The sequence below is a fragment of the Durotheca rogersii genome (assembly GCF_024521655.1).
Source record: "Durotheca rogersii strain YMJ 92031201 chromosome Unknown GGS23scaffold_2, whole genome shotgun sequence".
NCBI lineage: Eukaryota > Fungi > Ascomycota > Sordariomycetes > Xylariales > Xylariaceae > Durotheca > Durotheca rogersii.
The window spans coordinates 2717659-2738101 of record NW_026251233.1 but is presented as its reverse complement, the minus strand read 5'-3'; the positions used below and the strand labels follow the sequence as shown (position 1 = coordinate 2738101).

Below are 20443 nucleotides of genomic sequence, written 5' to 3'. Positions count from 1 at the left end.
CACGTGTAGTAATATTGTGTGTAATCACACAACTCCCACGTTCTTAGGACGAACTCCACTCTAAGCTCAAGTCTCGTTGTTCCCTCCTCCCTGTATATAACAGAATCATGATAATGATAATTACAACGATACGGACAATGCCGCTAGACTTCGGGTTGTTTCGTTCCAGACCGCATATACCTACCTAGAGGGATTCCTCCGACGTTGGTGGCCCCGTGGTAAGTCCTAGTGGGTAACCGCTCTGTGTCAGTTGCAGAGAGTCTTCCCCGTGAACCCCGTTACTACTGATGGCAAACCCACCCGTACTAGGTGGAAGCCTAATGCCATCCTATCATAACAAGCTGCTGCCGCTCCGGGCAGGCTAGATGCAACTACCGGACGGGGCTTCGAATCCTCCATGGTGACTCGCTCAGAATATTGGCTCGTAGTCTGGCGGCAACTCCGCGACCCCTGTAGCAGCCTAGCCCAGAAGAGAACTGCGAGATGATAATACGTTTGTTAAGAATAGCTTTCAACTGCCTGCTACGTAGTATGAAGATCAGTCTCCTCTAGCGGCTTACATAGCTGGATTCCGACTAGAATAGGAACGGTACAGCATTATAGAACCGACGGCTTGCCCTGGAGGCGTGTTTGTCCACATTGGCACCGTCGAAGCCACTTCCGCCCTTGAGCCAAGTAAATAAGGGTTGTTTGCCGTTGCAAACAGCGAGCTAAGCGACAACCGAGTACCCCTTCGCCAAGCTTTGATCGGTCGTTTTGTGCGAGACGAAACATGTCGAGTATAGGATCTTTGCTGCCTTCCTTCAGGTTGGTTCTCAGGCCACTCGGCCTCCGTGAGCGCCTATCTTTGCCCATTGCGCGAGGGAAGTTACGCGGCCTAGCGGGAATACTCGCTGACGCCTGTTTCGGAGCTCGAGGCGTTGGGCATCAAGAAACCAGCCTAGCTCTGGTGAAGAAGCCACAGATTTCCGCAAGACCGTATATGTTTAAGCGAAAGAGTAAAGTTGTGATAGACACGACTTCGAGGCTATGATTACCCGAGCTGGGCTAGAATAGCTATCTATAACACCTCTGCTATACATGCACATACATATCGACAAATTTCCAGGGCCCGACCAACTATGTATACATGTATGTCTACGCCTACCAAATTGGTCCCCTGATGTACAAACGTAGCGATACTGCAAGCGTGTAGCCGGGGAGGGAGGGTTACATCGAAGCAACGCGTAACTCCTCCGAAGGGTGGGATAATATACGTTAGAAGCTCTTTTTTTTCTCTTTCTTTTTTTTTGCCGCCCACAGTCGTTTTCAGAACCGTACGAGTTGAAGAGTTTTTCATAACCCGAACCACAGTCTCCTGTACATTGGTTGAACATGTTCATGCCCTCTGTATCAAGCACAGACGATAGGCGACCACCAGTCGGCTACAACGGGGTCTTCGACGCCCCCCTGTCCCATCGACTCATCGGCTGCCCACTGACGAACGAGATGCCCAGTGCCCTCGCCCAACGGCCCTTGCTCTTCCCACACCCCAAAAGACCCATGCCGCATGAAGACCCTCCGCCCATCGTCTTACCACATGTGCCCGGGCCGCACAGTAAACAGTTCCGCTCGCTGGGCTTCAGAGCGGTATGCCACGAGTACATATAGCATATATGTACGTATGTATGTATATATCTATGTATTTTTGCCATCGACCTAAGATGCTAAACTACCTCTCCTTGCCACAAGCCCACAACGCGCACGCGCACAACGTACACCACGGTCTTGCCCACTCCCCCCCCCATATGGGACTGATCTACGTGTCAAGGTGGTAGTTGATTTACCATCCACCATTGACAGATATCTTACTAATTTGCCTTAGATAGCAACTTGCCCGCTTTTCGGTCACAGAGCAGAGAGAATCTCGAACTAACACGTTTTACCCTGGTGGATTTGTTTAACGTCGACCTCCGCCCCCCTTGTCCAGGAATTCCTCCCTCTCCCCTGGACCCTGCAGCCAGGCACACCAGGATGATAAATCTTTTTTTTTCCTTTCCTCCTCCCGTCCCTTTCCTCAATCCCCTCCCTTTGGCCTCCCTGCTTCGTTTGCCTCCAAAGATGGGTTGACCAACCCCAATTGGGTGCGATGCCAATGCTACGGTGCCATTCCACTCGACCCTTGCGTGTGCATAATATCATATGCGTACGAGACCAGCACGGTATACGACTGGCCCGTTATTCAGATAACCGGTCGTTCCCCGTGCCGCGGTCCTGCGTTCTAATGCATTAATGGCCGACCTTCCACGGTCTTGTGACATCCTGTGTTTCCATTGGTGTTCCACGGTTCAAAGGCCGCTCTCTGATACCGCGCCGCGTCATGTCATGATGCCGATGACTTTCTGTTCGGGTATGTAGCCGGTACCTCGATGAGCAACCTGCCCATAGGTAGGTAGGTAGCCGGTAGCCACTCCGCCTCTTCTATGGTTTGCTCTTGGAGAGCCATTCATTTCACAAAAGTACATACGCACATCTCGTAATGCTATGTTACCCTCTGGGTGGTGGTGGTGCCGAAGACACATGCCTCGTTTTCTTCCTCTCTTTCACTTAGAGTAAGAGAGTTAATTTAGGAAAGCGAATACGACAGTCCAATAACGACGCGTACTTGGCCTCCGTCTCTGATAACAGAAAAATAGTTGTGCGTGTGTGTGTGTGTGTCTATTATTACTACTATATACTGTACATCCGTACACAACTCTCTACATTGGCACCCGGATTTCTCGCCTTCTAGAATTATACGTAGGTCAGGTATGCTATGGGGCTGCCGCGCGCTTGCAGGTGCGTTGTGTGTTCACCACGTCCTGGTCCTCGTCGGCTTTGCCGCGACCTCGCAGGGTTTCGCGTCTGGAGGATCGCGTTCGAGAAGCTCGCCTCGCGCTACCGTGACACGGACAGGGCAGAGCCTGGGAGGAAGATGAGAGCGGGACGTCTCTGCTGGGATGAAATGAGGACGGGGATTACAGTCGGGACTTGTGTTCCTGCAGATAGACCATGTCTTCCGGGCACTACTACGACCTGTCCCCTGGCATTCACTGGATGACGGACGGCCTCCCTATATGTATGGAGTAACATTGCAATCACTAGGCAGACGAGGCAGGCTAGATTCTGTTGCATGATGCCTCCTCTGCTGGCTGCTACCTACATATGTATGCGCTACGTACATAATACAGTGTGTACAGGAAGGGGAAATAACACCTCCGTATAAACCGAAACCGTTGTTAGAAATCCACCGACGGATAATCTGGGTAATGGCGAAACAAAATTGAGCGGAATTTGCTAGCCGCCGTTGGCCTACATTTGGTAACGAGCTCGGGGTATGTTGCGGTCACCTCAGAAAGCAGCAGTGCGCCTCTTTTCTCCTCCTCCTCCTCCTCCTCTTCCTCCTCCTCCTTACTCCTCCTAGGCTGCTCTCCCCCTCTCTCGTCGCCCATCTCCGCAATCCTAAACCGAATGTTTGCGGCTTTCAGTGATCTATGGCCCACCCCCCCTTGCTCATTTCTCCCTGCGTCACGAAGGAGATCGATCTCGCTCAGTCCATCGTGTTTCCTGTTTTGTTCGATTGCAGATGCGTATCCAGACCGGTATCGTAGCGCAACCTACGGGACGCATTAATACAGGTAAGTACCTATACGTGAAGGAGAGAGAGGGCGTGTGAGAGAGGGAAATATGTCCGAAATAGCCTACATACTGTATAACACAGCTCTGATATAGCACACTATCTGCAGAGTTCCACGTACGTAGTATGTATGTGAGCAATATTACCGCCATGTCGTTACGCCTACCTTTACTTACTTACTTACAGCTACGTACATGCTGGAGAACACGTTCAACGACCCATCTGCCATCGTTTCCCCTTGCTCCTCCCCCCCCCCCCCCCCTCCCCTCTTCCCTCCATCATATACCCTTGCCATTGAAAAATGCCGTGCTTCGCATGGCGCATCCCCATCTACCGTCGCAATGTGTAGCGGGATAATGAAGGGGATCTTTGTGCGAGGCTGCGAGTGAGCAAGGGATAAGCTCGATTGCTTCTGGTTTGTGTGACTGTACACTTCAGGGATGCGACAGAGGTGAACCGTGGAGCTGGTGCGCTTCTCAGTGTTGTTTCTCCCGCCCTTGTCGACCGTTTGCCAGGGGAAATGGAGGGTATCCCCTTGGAGATTTTGGGGGTGGTGTGCATGGGCAGGGAAGCGAGCACGCACCGTACAGGGGGAGCTCCAACAAGCCCGCCTTGTCAGGTTATGGGGTGGGAGGGGGCTGGGCTGGGCAAGCATGTTTCCGTCGCAGGGGAATCTCGAATTGGGTCTTGACAATACGCGGACAGCATGATGGTAATGGAACAATGATAATAGCGAATATGTATGTACATTCGCAGACCGCCAGCCTGTCTATACATAGCATGCGAATCAAGCTAGCTTAGGAGAAGCCGAACTTCCCGAGATAACCCATAATATCATATCATGCTGCCATAGGAGGGACCGTGAGGCAAGCTACCAGGCCTCCGCCGCGAAGGGGAGGGGGAAAAAACCAAATCTCGCCAAGAATCCTGCATAGGTCTCGACTGTTCATTCTCCGAGCACATGGCGCCATAAGCTCGAGGCGACTTAGCAAGTGCCATTGCGCTGAAGTCGGTCAAGACAGGATGATCACATCGGACCACACGTGCGTGGCTTATCGCACGCGAGGGAATCAGAGCGAGAGGATACGCACACGGACCTCGGAGGGTAGAGGGAGACAGAGACGGACAAAGAGAGACAAGCAGAGAGCCTCACGCGGGACGCAGACGAGAAGGAATGGCTGAAACATTACCGGCATCTCAACAGCTGATCCGAGTCGACAGCGACGAGCAGAGATGACTAATTCGAAACAGGCACGTACATTAGGGCGCGTCCTCGGGCTCTCTGCCTCATCACTTATCGTACCGTGTTGCCAATCATCTGGCGAGGATTCATACGATGAGGGATTGCGGACCAGAGAGAGTGATCTAGCCCAGATGGAGACACACCCGCACGCATGCTCACACGCTCACACACACACGTGCTTATGTACATACTCATAGATTCGCCGTCGCGGGAGAAGGGGCGGCGACAGGACACGCATAACATAGCATAGACAGAGGCGACCAAGAAAAAAGGGAAAAAGAAATACAGACTTGAAACGTCCCAAAAATCCGGGTTGCTGCTGTAGATAGTTAAACGACGCAGTTCTGCTCAGACGGGAAGGATCTTCGCGACGCCCCTTTCTGAGAGGCGTTCGAGATAGGGCGAGATCTGCTCATTCGGTATGCTGCGCTCGCTCGATCTCTTCGATCGTGTACCCGATAGGATTCGCTCGCGCGCTGGCGCTAGAAGTCCAGCCCACTCTGGGCCCCTCCTCCGTCTCTGTGTCTCTCCCTCGCTGCCTCTCTCTCTCTCTCTCCACCGTTGCTCGCAGCGCATGATAGGACGTGCGCAGCGCGTCCGTCCGCTATTACCTCCCCCCACGGAAATGGCCCAGCCTCATCGCGAGCCAGCGTATGCGATACGTGACCGTCTTTCTCACTCTCTCTGTGCTCAGCCTTTTCGCGATGCCCCCGCCGCCCCCCCCATTTTCCCCCTCCGGATCCGACCTAGGGCGCAGTCACTGGAAGGATTGGAGGCAGCCAGCCCATTCAGTCGTCGCCTTTGGTTAGGATCACTCGGCCGGAAATGCCGCCGCTCTCCTGGTGGATTCCATCTTGCAGTTGGACGGACGCGATCCGAGGCCTGAGAGCTGCCGTCTTGATGTTTCCCTGTCTCGTTCTCGCCAACTCGCAGATGCAAGAGCTCGGATGTAATAGTTCCAGTTGCAGGCGCTTGTGTAGTTAATGATTTTGAAGTGCCATCGAACTTCTGTAACGTGATGTCTTGACCTCAGCCGTCTAAGTGTCTTCGAGCCGTCTCGTATTAGACTGTCTTTCACTTGGATAACTCGACGCTTCGCATGTCGGTGAATGATCTTGATATCCCATAGAAACTGTAAGAGAACTATCCGTTCGGCAGTTCACTGGCCTCGTAGGTTTTCGTAGGTCCTGTTTGTGTCAACAAAGAGAGGAGAGGAAGCACCATAGCCCATCTCCGCGCCAGGTATCTAAACTAAACGTCCAGACAATGAAGAAGGGGGTATTATAATGTATACTGCAAGGCGTGAAGACACAAAATAGGCAGTATTAGCTGCTTTATACGACCTAGAAATAGACTGTGCTATAATAGTTGATGTTTAGGCTGTAAATATCCCTGAGTCTAGAATCACAATCAATATATAGATGTTGTGTTCTAATCATGTATATCTATCAATTGGGAGGTAGTTTAGGCTATAGGCAAGACTACTACTACTACTGGATTTCATCGGGGTCTTGTGTGATATCCTGCCTACCACAGGGCGAGAAAGAATATCCGCTGATCTACTGATGCAAAGTAAAATCTCTACAGCTCAAAAATAGGATTGACATCTGATAGCCAGGAATGCGCAGAGCCGGAACCTCGGTTAGTTTAGATCGGATACCATCCCCTCGACGTTACAATGCGTTACGTCAATGCATGTAAGAATCATATCTAGACTGCTGGAAGCATCCGGCGACGCGGCGTTGATAAGACTGGTGTATATTTGGATACAGCGAGCGCCGACCGGATCGTAAGTCTAGCGAGATCTGGCCGAGTATAGACCCAAATCTGACGACGGCAGAGACCAATTATTTAAATGCCGAATGCAGAGTCTTTTTGTAGAACAGGTTGGTCGATAGTGGCAAGTAAGACATACATTCGGATATGACGCCCAGCGAGGAAGCCCAGTCCCCTCTATTACAGCCGCAGGTGGGACAGTCACTGGAGCCAAGGAAGAAGATTGGAGCGCCTAGGGGCAAATATCAAGAGTCACGCGCACCTCGCCGCTGAGCAGGAATGCTTTGCTTTCTTAATTGCCTCCCGACGATTCGACCGTCAAGCCTCACGACTATACTGTGGCGAGCGTCCGAGTGGATTTCTCTCGGGGCGCGGAAAGGAGGTCAGCAGCACACACTATACACACCTCTTTTCCGACTTCGAAGGTCCACCGCAGTCAGTCAGCTGCTGCATCCGCAAACGGCGCGCTCTCGTAAGCCCGCCCGTCTCACGTTAGGTAACGCTACCTTCACGTGTTGCAGGACGGCGGCGTAGCCACGCGCGTATGTATAGTGGCCTAAGGCGGCGTCTGGACCGTGATGGTGGCCGATCCGCTGCTGAAATAGCCCTCGGTGGCGACAATCATGTAGTTGTGCGTGCCCAGCTTGAGGCCGACCTGTTCCCAGGCGGCGAAGTGGTTGCCGGTCGAGACGGTGCCGCCGGTCCGCTTTTGCGTGCGCTGGTCAACTAGTTAGCAAAGGGGCCCTCTATCTCTCTAAAACCGGGCCGACCACGATGACGTGGGCCCGGATGCGCCATCCGACGCCCGGGCCGGGAGCACCATCGTCGTGGACGACGGGCGCCGGGGGGAGGGGCTTCTTACGATAGACCAGTACTGCTGGAAGGTCCGGGTGCCCTCGATGCTGGGCTGGTTGTAGCGCGTGCTGACGTAGATGTCGTAGGTGCCGCCATCGGTGGTGACGGAACCCTTCCTTTGCGCACCCGAGGCCGGGTTGTACGTGCCGTAGTTCTCGATGACGTAGTACTCGACGAGCGGGTTCTGTGTCCAACCGTAGACAGCGAGGTACTATATGGGGGGTATTAACCGGTTAGTTTTTCGGATTCTATGTAGTTGAGTAGGCGAAGAAGGTAGTCCCCGACACGGTGACTCGGATCAGCAACAAGTCGGTTATAGAGAATACTTACACTGTTGCCGTTGGGCTGGTATGTCCCGGAATACGTTATCTCCCTATAGCGCCGGCTGTCTTAGCTGACATAGTCGAACTACACCACTGTGATGAAAAGCCTTACTTGGGGCCTCCCGGGTTCCACCCCTTGCCGCCGACGAAGTTACCACCGCCTCCGCCTAATGCGATATCAAGTCAGCGGTTACTCTGTTTGTGTTGACATGAAGTGTGAATCAAAAGCTTCAAGGAATAAGGGGGTATAATAGCCTCTCCCTAGACTGGAAGTAGAATTGGGGGGCGATAGAGAAGGACAGAGTACACATACTCCATCTCACGCTGTATCTGCCGCCTTCCTCGTTGGTATAGGTAACCTGCGAGCCGCCGTCGGTCCACCAGGAGAAGTAGTAGCCGTTGTGGCGGCCGGTGGCGCTCGGCGTAGACTGGCGCTTCTCGAGGAGATCGAACTCGGTGTTGTTAAGGGGCGAGGCGATCGCTCCCGCGATGGAGACGCACGCAACGAGGAGGGAGGTAAACGAGACCATGGTGACAGCAAGTAACGGTATACTGTTTTAGGCTTCTTCGTTTGTTCTCGGTCGGGTATGCGGATACGAGGAGGAGATATTCGGTGTTGCGATCTGGGTCGCTCTTATACTGCTGTTCTTCCGCCGCAACGAGGCCGACGGAGAGCTGGTACGCGGCCGAGTCCCGTGCCTGGCGATCACCTCATAACGCAGCAACCATGTCTAATCAGCTGGGGATGTGTTTAGCATCGTGGATCATATACGGGTAGTAGATCGACGCATAAGTAGATTAATACTGCAACGTATAAATGGGTGTCTAACCTTTAGAAACCCGGGATAGCGGGTGGTCCAGCTCTTCCGCCAATAAGGCGGCACATCATGCTCTGGGAATAGAGCCGCATTGCACATCGATCTTGATACCCGGAACGCGAGCCATGGCTTCTAGACCCCTACCACCGTCATCGTGGAATTCTGCCGGCGGGGAAGAATACTACCTGCCGCTGAATAACCTAACCCGCCGCAGGTTTCGTTTGTATGGGCCTCTTGGTATTCTGGGCATCGTAACCCATCGCGGCGCCGTTCTGCTCGGCAGGCGATCGTTTCAGGAAACCACGGCTATGGGTGTCCGGATAATGTTGCTCTTTGCGCAGTTGAACCGACTTGGCCGGGCGAAGGGAGTCAGTCTCGCTGGATGAGGCAGATTGCCCGCGTCAATTAGACATCGGGGCGTTAATAGGAGTGGGATTCGGCAACGTCGTTAATTCGTGGATTATTCGTCGAGGATGGCTCTCACCCGGGATGCCCTTTTCTGTCGTTTTCCGTTTAACCTCAAGGTCGGTAGCGTGCTGGAAGAAGCCGTCGATGCCGCGAGTCTACAAGTGGCTAGACGAGCCGACCCTCGTATCACACGATAGACCCTGTAATCTGCGATGCGTATGTGTTCGCTCTCCTGAGATGGACTGGACTCTACTTCCATCCTCTCGGAGGCTTTGGGGTCATTTGGGAGCACATCGAAAGAGAACCTCCGTTGGTTAACGTTAACAACAGTGTGGCGTATTTCTCTCTGTCTCAGGAGAACACTACGACGAGACGTAATCGAGGAACGCCCTGGTTCCCCATGATCGCCGAATCCGCTTAGCTTCGTCGTGGCCTTAGGTATAAGTTCTATATGTTATAGTAAGCACGGGCCAGATGCCAAGGCCAATGGGCCCCCCGTTCGTTGTCTTCATTCTCAGGCTCGTGAAGAGTACTTAATTCTCCCGTTGCCTACTCTCTTGCCTATGATCATGAGTCTGACGTGGAGCAGGTCAAGCCCTGCTCGAAGCCTGGGAAGAATTTCCTCGGGCTATAGCTTCCTCGCTTACCAGCGCCCTCTTCTCAACCGTTCCTCAGGGTGCGGGTTTTACCCCCCCCCTGAGATATTTATGGAGTCTGGGATTCTGATCGACTACAAACCGGGATCTGGATGGCGACTATGGGTCATGGAACCTGCTCCTTATTCTATAATCAACCCCAGCCAGAATGCTCTGCAGTAGGGCCTGTGTTCGCCCCAAGTCTGTGATCATACCCAAGAGGTATCCGAGCATAGCAGCTGGCTGTCATCGAAGAGTACCCAGTACTCGAACCCTTACGACCCCCAATGCCTTGCCCGACAACTCCTGAGTCTACGACGACAGGCATTTGGCGGATTCTGGCATCGGTGTGCGGATGAGGTGCATATGTGGCCAGCTCCTGATCTGACACTTATTGAGCAAGGGTCAGCTAGATGACGAATCCAAACGTCGCGTATTTCCTTCTGTGTCCGGTGTCGGGCTTGCCGCCGGTGAAATATCCCTGATCATTTCATCGATTGGGACGAGATAGGACAGCAGATCGCCAGAAAGGGGGGGAGGGGGGGAGGGGGGGGGGGGAATGCTATGATTCAAATTGGACTATCATGGGGGCCACGTTTGTGTTTGTAAGCTTCATATGCGTTCAACATTCCCAGAAACGACTCGGTAATCAGCAAACGTTAGGCGTAAGGATATGTTAGGTCTGAGATGTCAGGCAAGGCCTTGTGCGTACAGCCACGCCACTCGCATTTCCCGCCGGAATATCTTACAGATCTATTGCAGTAGGCACCTGTTTCTAACTGATCTAGCTGAGTAGCTGGTTCGTGTTTAGAATGTGTAGTTTGATCTGGATAAGAGACTTGATCCTTCTGATCACGAACGCATTCGTAAACACGCCATGTTTTGTCCAAACACACAGGGTATGCAATAAGGCGTTCTAACATTCAGCTAATAAACATACCAAAGCCTGGGAGATGCTATCTTTCCGGGTTGCCTCAGTTTCAGTTGGGCACGAAGGAAGTAAGCCCTACCGGCATATGGGACGTACCATATGCCGCGTTGAGTAGAAATACAAGCCTTTAATCCCAACCTTCCACTGAACCTCTTAGACGAACTACAGGGCGCTATTGCTGCGTATCAGAGATGTGGAGCACACAACGGCGGGAATTAAGTACCTAATGTATGGTCGGATGCGTATCTGAACACTCGTAGATACCACAATAGGGATGAGATATCATTTTTGTAGGATCGGTGCCTCCTTTACCATTAGTTTGGGTTGCTGACGGCGCCATCTCAGGGGTACGTACAAAAACTCGACAGTAGAGGGACCGTAGATTTCAAGTCGAAGTCTCTAACAACGCATCCGAGCGTGATATATCCTCGAACACAGAGGGAACTAGTTCGTTGCGAGCTCCACGTCAATATTTACAACCCCCTTTCGAATCCCAACTTAACAAGCGTCCTAGTCACACTTCCTTAGCTTAACAACCCGAGACCTATTATAGGTCTTACCAGGACGTCGGGAACGCCTGGCCCGAATTAAGCCGTTCTCGTGGCCGCTTAATAGATAGATGAGGCTTCAAGAATGCAGCGAGGTACGTAGAGCCATCATCACTCCTCTCCTTCCGTCTTTGCCCCTGATCGTCGTCGTCAGCTCGAGCCCAAGAAACACAGCGTCCACCCTGTCGAACCTCGGCGCATGAGGGACCCATGCACCTCTTCCCATGTTTCCTCATCGTGGTAGCCAGGGGAGTCCTGCATGAGATCCTACCAATGCCTGATATCATAGGTTCATAGGTCGCAGCTGCGTTTAAGCCGATCCGAGTCACTCCCAAGCAGCGTAGTAAACAGACTTGATCACATATTCTATTTCTACGCGCGTGCAGAGTACGACGTATCAAATTGCGACAATTTGTGTTCCCAAACCTCAAGGCTCATATAATTCTGCGAGCATCACACCACGGATGATCTTAAAGTGACAGCCCACGGCAATGTGGCGCGTCGAGCCCTTTCCCCTTGCGGAGAAATTCGACGAGCTGCGGCACTCCGATCCGCTGAGATTCCCTGATGGTGGGCGCGTAGTTTGTTTCAACTAGAGAGCATTCGCAAGTAGGGATATATTAGAGTAGTGTTCGGTGTAGAACCGCCCGAGTCCCTGTGCCCAAAACATCTATTAATAGTATGAGGACTTCACGAATTACATCAACTACTCTTCAAGGCTTGGGTAGTGATGCCCACGCTCTTGTGCCGTAGCTCGACCTTTCCTAGGACGTGACTGGTGGCCACGGCGCTCGGTTCGGCACCCAGTTCGGGTAAAGCTGAACGGAGTCGGGCCGGACCCGACTCTGAGCGGGCGCCTCAAGGAGATGCTATCGGTTTCTATACCGGAAATCTTAGATTTAGATATCGTTGCAAAGACCGTGACATGAGGGAGCAATTTGAGATGAGCCATTCTCAATATTTGGTCAATATCAGTCCGACCGGTGAATCCCCATCCTTCCTCTCTGTCAGCTTAAGCGAACTACTACAAGAATTGTGGCAAATAAAGAGGACTGCTAGTGGTCTCTGCTCAGCGAGTGAATCACACTATTGGGCCACGCGGCTCATAGCATGCCTTCGTGTAAAGAGTATTTAGGTTTTAATATGTGAAACGAAGAGGCCCGCGGCTTAGTTAGGTTAATCTTTTTGATACAGTTAGGTGTTGAGGGCGCTTCTACGCTCGGCTCAACGCCCTCGAGTCGGGCCAGGTTCTAGCTCCGGCTTGGAGGGACGGAGGAGATCAAATCATTAAAGCTCTTGACCGCTACCGAAAGTAGACGTTGGACAGGGAGTCCAAGGCCGCGTCGCAGTCTAGAATCGCATTCTATGAGGCCTGGAGTGGCGAAGATGCTGACTCTTGTATCACCCGGGACTAGCTCGTGGTCACCCTGCTAGAGACTGCCGCCCTTGTAGACAAAGAACGCAATGTTATCAGGTATACACCTTCTGGACCGCTGCCAAGCCCAGCCCCAGAATCTATGTAGCAGCGGGGTTGAGAGTGTATAATTATATTATTACAGGCAACTGTATGCTGACTCTTATCGCGAGAGTATAGATAGGGAGGTGATTATGGTCGGAGCTGAAATGATGTGCTTTTAGAATATAGAATCTCCATCGTTGTTGTCACACATCATGGCGCCGTTGGGCGAGCTAGGGCGTCTCTCGCACTTCACGTCTCCTATAAATATCCTATAAAAAGACAGCTATTTTATTTCGTACTGCATACCATCAGCAAGTGCCTACGCAGGCCACCGGTGTAGGATCGACCAATGTTGGCGCGTCTTCGGGCCTTAAATTTCACGAGCACTGTAGGAATCGAGTCAGCAATTGCTCCTCACAGGTGACTGATGAACGATAGTGGTGGCCCCGGATTCCTCTGGGGGAGATCGTCTCTACCACGGAATGGGAATAAGAGAAGAAAAAGAGGGTGTGAAAGCTGAGGAAGAGTCAATTTAGAATAGTAGGGTATACCGCACCGCTAGCGCCACAAACGCCTTCTAGATTCTCACCGACTGTAAAATGCTGCGTCCCAGCTAGCACTTTGCGATACTTGTCGCCATCCGGCGTCGTCATATTGGCCATGAAGGTGAACGTGGCGATGAAATTCTTGGTTGGCAATTGTGGACCGTCGCCACCCTCTAATAGAATCTTAAATATCCACGAATAGACCGTTGTCGCAGCGGATGTTGAGCGCCTAGAAGGTGTCGAAGCACCGGTCACGCAACCGTACGTGCGGCCATAGGGCAGCTCGCTTTGGGGCTCCCACGCCGCCGAACAGCCTCCCGTAGTGGCAGCGAGAAACAACGTGCCGTTCCCTTGGGGTCCGGCGGCCAACGGCCCAGAATTGATCATCACACTGATATATGCAGTATTTGTGCTATCGGGACGGCCTGGTGGAGAGGATGTCGACACTGCCGTCGCGTTCCAGGACAATAGCGGTCCTAGCTGTCTCGTGTTCATGTGGTATCTCTTCGAGCGCGCGAGGCCGAAGGGGCCCGCGGGGGCGGTGGCGGGCTTGAGAGGCAGCATCGTGACTTCAACATTAGGCTCGGCAACACCTTGCATTCTGAAACCCAGACACGGGCACCGAGGGCAACGGGGGTAATATATGTCCGGCCTCGACAGACCGTGGAGACTGTGACCAGGCGAGAAGGAGCCTCATATTGCGTGGCCCAGTCGCGGAACGTTAACGCGCAACGCCGCACTTGCGATCTGGACCAGACTTCTCCGGACACGAGTCGTGGCTGCGGTTACCCTGCGCCCAAGAGTTGATATTGCTGCTATCGCGGGACCAGCTAAAAGCGACTGGTCGAGTCATTTCTTGTAATCTTGCATCCGGGATAGGATACGGCCAATCGCCCGAAGATTTGAATCTCTCTCCCAAACATAACATATAATTCCTCGGTCCTCGTATTTCGCGTCCTTGTTCTAGGATGGTGAAATAGAGTATTATGACCTCGTGGTATTAACTTTCACTCGTCCGTCCTTGGGCTACGAGTGGCCAACATTTCGGAGCTGATCCATGGGTGCTGTCATTAAACCTACTTGGTATCGAAGGCATAGTGTGTTGAGAGCGTATGGATCACTACGCGTTGGACTGGCTACGCCTGTCGATTCTCGACCGCCTAGTCGGATGTTTCGACTAAACTGATAGCAGCAGCCCCCTTCGCGTTGGGGCACCGTGCCGCCGCCTCCTCTCCCCTCTCGATTGCGCCATCTTTGAATCTTGCCTGGGTGAACGTTGAGAGGAGGCTGGGATTCCCGGAACTGAGGCACCGGGACTATAGAGAGACTGTCTAGACTTAAATTCTGGATGCCGGTTAGCGAACGAGCCGCATCAGAGGTAGCGGAAATCAGGGCCACGAATACCATTTAATGTTCTACCCGATCCTTGTCTGGTGTTACCTCCCCGTTTCTGATTACAGACTTCAGGCGGAGCGGGTAGCTAGCCAGCTCGAGGTCATCGGGTATCACGTAACTTGCTAGCTCGCATTGCCGAATTGGGTTCGATAACGCTTTCGCTGCGATCTCCTCGTGGCCTCCAGAACGTATTTTTGAGTCTGGTGGACTAGTGTGGTTTACTCAGGAGGGGTGGTCGACGCGTGTGGAGGACGGATGGAGGACGTAGGGAGAAGGGGACAAGGAGGAGAAGAAGAAGAAGGGATCGAGAGACGGATAAGGGGGAAGGATAGAAAACCAATGACGTGACTTGATCGACTCGACTAATCATGGATACTTGCATAGATTTGATAATACAGCTAATGCATAGTTATAGAAGTGTTATTGATTTATGAGAATTGGTGAGGGTTAAATGAGGCTCGGCTGGGCTTCGAACCGCGACACCGGTCCACCTAACTTCTCTACACTCTTCTTTTCCTTGCACATCCACAGGAAGACCGCCGACCACGCCCAATGCGGCGGTTGATAAGCAATTCTTCTACTTGCCAACTGTCTAGCTGCGCTATCTACCTGTACGAGATCTCCCACAGGCACGTTGACAACTTAAAATCGGCGGGTGAAAGCAGCAGGCGAGCCGACAGAAAGAAACCCCTTCGCCTGTTTCACCGTCGTCGTGCTTCTTCGCAAGGCCGCGGAAATGAGTGTGTTTCGATCAAACCCTCCCTTCCCGGATGACAACCCTCGGGCACGCGCAGCCTTGGCCAACCTCCCCCTCTGCTCAAATCGTTCAACCCACGTTTAGTTAGCGATGGCGATGTCGGCGCAGCTGATGTAGACCTGCGGCGTCTGGAACGAGTTCCACTTGAACGATAGAAGCGTGTGGTTCGACACGTAGTTCGGGATCTTGATTTTCTTCGTGATCGTGTACCCGCCCGCGGTCGTGGTGAAGCACGCGCCAAGCGGTGACCTGTCGACGCCCTGGCACCGCGTCCGGTCGCCATTGTCGAAGCCGTTGCACGTGAACCAGTCGTTCCGCCAACACGCCTGGCCCGGGGAGCAGTCAGGGTTGAATCCGCACTGCTGCCCGTTTACGTCGACGCAGGAGAGGATGCCCTCTTCGAAACAGTCTTCCGCCGCCTGTTTATCTGCTAGGGTCGGTAGGTAGTTCGGGTCGAGGAGCCTGTTGACTAGTTCCTGGTCCTGGCAGATGCGGTAGGCGAACATGCCGCCGTGATCCCCGTTGTGATCGACGCACCACTGGACATCGACCACCTGGCCCGGCCTGTAGGTCGCCACGGGTGCCCTGCCCCATTTGTCCGCGGGCTTGTTGTAGTCCACGCTCACGCGGGCGTTGTACCCACAGGGACCGCTCCGACCGATCAGGGCGGCATCTAGGTCCGGCCACGCCGTCACCGGCTCGAGGATAGCGCATTCTGGACAGGTATCTATCCCGGACTACTCCACACGCAACGTTAGCCTCGGCACCGCAAAAACACACTGGGATGCCGGCGCACCTCTGCTCCGAGGCGAGTACGACTCGCGGGAATAGTCAGATACCCGTGCCCCTTCGCCAAACCGACGAGGCTAGATGCGGCTAAGAGGGCGATGCTCTTCATTTTGCGATGGTGATGAGACGAGTGGGGATGTCGATGTTGTAACACGGGCCCTGAAGCTTGCGATGGCGATGATGATGTGATTCTACTTCTGATAACATCTCGTCGACTGGCAAGGAAAATCGACGGGATTTATACACTTCAACTTGACGCCCAGCCGGGTCCACCGCGGTCAGTACGCATGAAGACCCGAACTAGTCGATGAATATCGCGAAGGCGAAGCTTCGAGTCCGGCCGCGGTTCTGTGGTGTATCGCCGAGTTGGTGGTCCAGTCGTCTCGCATGCTACTACCCCCCTGATGACTTGTTCAAAGAAACACTCACCTTATATCCAGTGCTAAGCGTCATAGCCCCGGCCGTTCATCGGCAGGCATGCCTCGGCACGCGTTGTGTGGAGCTATAGCTACCCTGGATTATCCTACCATCGCCGTCACCCTACAGGCCCTGGCCTGGCCAACGGAGACGGACCTGCCCAGGGTGTGTCCTCCATAGCGGGGGCCCCGCATTTGGGGGCGCTGTAAATCTTGGGGCCCCAGAAATCCGCCGAACCGTGTCTGCGCGATGGCCTCCTTCTACATAGTCAGCCCCTACTAGACCCTAGGTCCGGCCCGAGAAACGGCCGGATGGAATGCTTCGACTCTTCCGCGGCCGATTTGGTTCTAGACAGACGGGGTGATCGATATGTCGCTCTGCCATCTCTCGACGCACAGCCAATCGTAGCTTCACAACTCCGCCGTCAGAATCCGACCTCACGTTTGTGAGTTGGTCTTGATCCTGTCGTGGCTTCATCACGCCGAACCATGAGCCGAGCAAAGCGTTGATGGCCAATACGCGTGAAGCTAGTGAGGATAGCAACGCCAGGACTCAGCTAGGCGACCTCCCGTGATGCAGACAGTAGGTACTACTAATAGATTTATGTAGTATTCATTTGCAACCATACATCATTCATACCCCTTTGTAGCCATATACGCCCTCCTCCTAACAAAAATTCTGCAGGCGTTAGGTCATCCCCCTATCCTCCCCTATTGTCATTCGTGAGACTGTTGCGTTTTCGGCAATAGGTCTTTCGAAGAGCCGGGGAAAGAGGGTATCAAGGTCATCGGAGGAAACCAACTAACGGGATGGAGGAAGAATATTTTGGAAAAGGACAAGCGGGAAATTCTCGCACGCAGACATCTGCCTCCGGCTATGCATCAACAACTACGCCGACATTCCTCCCTTCAAGCGGCTTCGAGCTATCGATGCGCCTTATGACGTATATCGCCTACGCTCTCCTCGACGTGTCAAGATGTGCCGCCAACTGTTAGAGTGGCAGACTCGATCGCTCATGTCTTGGGTGAGAGACCTCGTCGATAGCTTCATTCGGCTCCCACACTGCTTCGATAATACTCATGCGACAATCCTTTGCCCTGGTGACCCCCTACAGTTTGGCGGGGAGTTAGCTTTTGCACCGACGTTTCTCCAGTACCCCTGACTACGTGCCATTGTGTGGCTTGCCGTCAGCTGTTCAAGAGAAAGGGGCAAGGATAAGGGCCGATAAAACTCCTCACCTTGAAGACGAAGTGGTCCCCGGCCATCTCGAAGAGGCGCCTGAAGTCGTGCTCCCCGCGCTCCTGGGCGTTGAGCAGGGTCATCATGACGAGGTCCATACCGCGGATGTGGCGCTCGTCCCAGGGGTCCTCTTCGCCGGGCTCGCGGAGGCAGTGGTCGTTGATGACGACGCGGGCGCCGGGCTTCAGCGCCGGTACGAGGTTGCGCAGGATGCGCACCGCATACGGCGTCGAGTAGTTGTGCATGATCCACCGCAGGAAGTACACGTCGGCGCCCCGCACCGGCTGCTCCGTGAAGAAGTCGTGCGCCTCGAACTGGATCCGCCGCGCTACCTGCGCGTCCGCGTGCGCCGGCCGCGGCGCACTCTCCACCGTCCGTGCCAGGTCCTGCACCACAAACTGGATCCCCCTGTACCGTTCCGCCAGGTGCGCGCACGCAAATCCGTGGCTTCCGCCGACGTCGACCAACGTACCGCCGCGGGCGTCCTCTGCCGCGAGGTCGAGCAAAGGGCCTGTCGCCGTCGTCGCCGCGGCCCCTTGCCCCGCCCCCGTGGTCGTTGTTGTCGTGACTGTAGTCAGGTGTGCAAGCTCGTAACCCTCGCCACCCGTGAGGCTGCGCATGGCGTTCCCCATGCGGCGGGCCCGCTCGGCGTCACGCCCGAACGTGACAAACATGGGCTCTTGGTCGATCGTGTTGAAGGCGACGTTGAAGCCGGTGCGCTGCAGGCTCGTCGCCTCGGGGAAGCGTCGCAGCGCGTCGAGCACGTGCGCTGACGCTGGGTACAGGTCCTCCGTGTTGAACCCGACCCACGCCCGCAGCGACGGGTCCTCGACGAGTAGCCGCGACGCTGCCGTGTGCGCGATCACACCTGGCCGCGGCTCCTGGAACAGTCGGTTTGTCGCCCCGTACCGCACCACCCGCGCCAGGTTGATCGGGTCGAGCGTCGTCTTGGCCTCCAGCTGCGCCAGCGTGATGCTGCCGTCGAGTGGCACGAGCTGGGCTAGCGTGCGAGGAGAAGAAAGGCCCCCCCGCCTACGTCAGTTTCCCGAGGTGTCCGTGTGGCCGATAATGTGACTGAAAGTGATGGCCAAACACGTGGTGCGGGAAAACATACCGATTCCGTAATGGTTTATGAGCTGTAGACATTGCGTGCTCATGAACTTCATGGGTCGAGTCGTCAGTATACGCTCGTTAGGATCAACATCGAGCTTTAAGAAAAGTGGAGGGCGGGCAGCTTAAGTGTAGAGGAACAGAGACTAGTCTCTTACATCCCAAGCCATCCATCGTACGGATTCCCTAGGGCCAATCATGAGGTCGTGAAGCTCCTGGGTGGCGTGAATGACCTCCCTACGACTTCTAGAGATGTCGTCTGGCATTTTCGGAAAGTCACTGGGCGCATCGACGTCGAAGCTCGGAGCCGGGAGACCCTTATCCCTGAAGTAGGCGTCGACCTTCTCTGTTTCGGCACTGATTTTCTGGGCAAGGGCAATCATAGTCGACGGTGACGCGGTATTCTTACCCCTCGGGCCGGGGGCGATTCTGACCATGGTATTGGTGGTATCTGGTTGGAGCTGAATCTTGGGGCAATGGTGGTATTTCTTCTCCTCGAATGAACTGGGTACTAACTCAGGGGGAGACCTGGGACTTTGTTTGATGCAGTCCAGCGGTCTGGAGTCAGGAGAAGAAGGGGATGGTGAAGTCGGGTGGGGCCAGGTCGCCAATCGGAGCCTGGCCATCTTTGTTCCCTCACTGGTGTAAGAGGGCGAGACCCCGATGGGATAGCGTGTGAGGGTTAGGAGCCTCCTTTGGCCGATCAAGCTCTAATCGGGGATGGGGTGAGAAAAAGCAAGCCGCCAAGGAGAAGCCCAGTATGAAGGATCTGCACAGAGAGAGAACGGGCAAGCTTCCTAAGAGAGAAAAACTACGACAGACAAGGAAATCTAAACAACGAAAAAAAAAACAAAAAAAACCGGACTGCCAGGATCGGTGTACTCAAAAAAAGGAAACCGATGGGCTTTCGGGATCCCGGTGCCTCGTTATAGGGGGGGTATAAAACCTTAGATTGCTAAAGATCCAGCTACGACACAGGCAACGGTGGCGGGGATGTCGTGTACGTGAACCTCCAACGATTTGACCGGGGAAGGGGAACCCACAGACACTGATCATCGATCTGTATTACTTCTGCGATGCGCCAATAGCTCTTCAGGCTGTGCTGGGTCGGAGAGACATGAGGGGAACATAAGCCTGGGCAAATACATGCCTGTCAGCAAAAGAGGCTAACAACTGCCCTGTTTCAGTTTGGCTGCTTTTGTCTCTTGTTCTCCTCTCGGCTCGATTTTAGAAAGCATGCCTTGCCCCCCCTTTAAGCATATGACCTGGGACACGGATGGGGCCTCACACATCACGATGGGCTACCACACTGGCTGCCGGGCGACAGAAGGGGCTCTTTTGCCCTTCCCCCCTCTTCCTCCTCCTCTTCTCGACCAGAGAGTTAGCAGATTTCTCGACCTAACTCACACGATAGCAGTGTGGTTGAGGAGGGCGACCGTACCGTCTATGCCCAAAATATTCCGGCGTAGTATCCCGCCGAACTGTATACACCGCACCGCTATGTGCTTTCGATACCCGTCTCGGGATAATAATAGCAATG

The 20443-nt window shown here is 53.9% G+C and overlaps 4 protein-coding genes across 4 annotated transcripts; all 4 read right to left on the bottom strand.

Moving 5' to 3' along the window:
• Positions 1-6623: 6623 nt before the first annotated feature.
• GGS23DRAFT_197811 (glycoside hydrolase family 11 protein) lies at positions 6624-8618 on the bottom strand. Its single transcript, XM_051511763.1, has 5 exons — positions 8166-8618; positions 7965-8019; positions 7860-7902; positions 7537-7740; positions 6624-7392 (listed from the first exon to the last, which is right to left on the bottom strand). Exons 1-5 carry the CDS (start codon positions 8380-8382, stop codon positions 7231-7233), a joined length of 681 nt encoding a protein of 226 aa, XP_051376527.1. The 5' UTR covers positions 8383-8618; the 3' UTR covers positions 6624-7230.
• Positions 8619-12907: 4289 nt separating this feature from the next.
• On the bottom strand, positions 12908-14009 carry GGS23DRAFT_197711 (uncharacterized protein). Its single transcript, XM_051511762.1, has 2 exons — positions 13203-14009; positions 12908-13037 (listed from the first exon to the last, which is right to left on the bottom strand). Exons 1-2 carry the CDS (start codon positions 13794-13796, stop codon positions 13029-13031), a joined length of 603 nt encoding a protein of 200 aa, XP_051376526.1. The 5' UTR covers positions 13797-14009; the 3' UTR covers positions 12908-13028.
• A 1387-nt stretch (positions 14010-15396) lies between these two features.
• GGS23DRAFT_197641 (uncharacterized protein) lies at positions 15397-16345 on the bottom strand. Its single transcript, XM_051511761.1, has 2 exons — positions 16145-16345; positions 15397-16085 (listed from the first exon to the last, which is right to left on the bottom strand). The coding sequence occupies exons 1-2, from the start codon at positions 16244-16246 to the stop codon at positions 15429-15431; spliced, it is 759 nt and encodes a 252-aa protein (XP_051376525.1). The 5' UTR covers positions 16247-16345; the 3' UTR covers positions 15397-15428.
• A 943-nt stretch (positions 16346-17288) lies between these two features.
• GGS23DRAFT_197638 (S-adenosyl-L-methionine-dependent methyltransferase) lies at positions 17289-19657 on the bottom strand. Its single transcript, XM_051511760.1, has 4 exons — positions 19062-19657; positions 18908-18953; positions 17793-18793; positions 17289-17662 (listed from the first exon to the last, which is right to left on the bottom strand). Exons 1-4 carry the CDS (start codon positions 19527-19529, stop codon positions 17546-17548), a joined length of 1632 nt encoding a protein of 543 aa, XP_051376524.1. The 5' UTR covers positions 19530-19657; the 3' UTR covers positions 17289-17545.
• Positions 19658-20443: the final 786 nt, after the last annotated feature.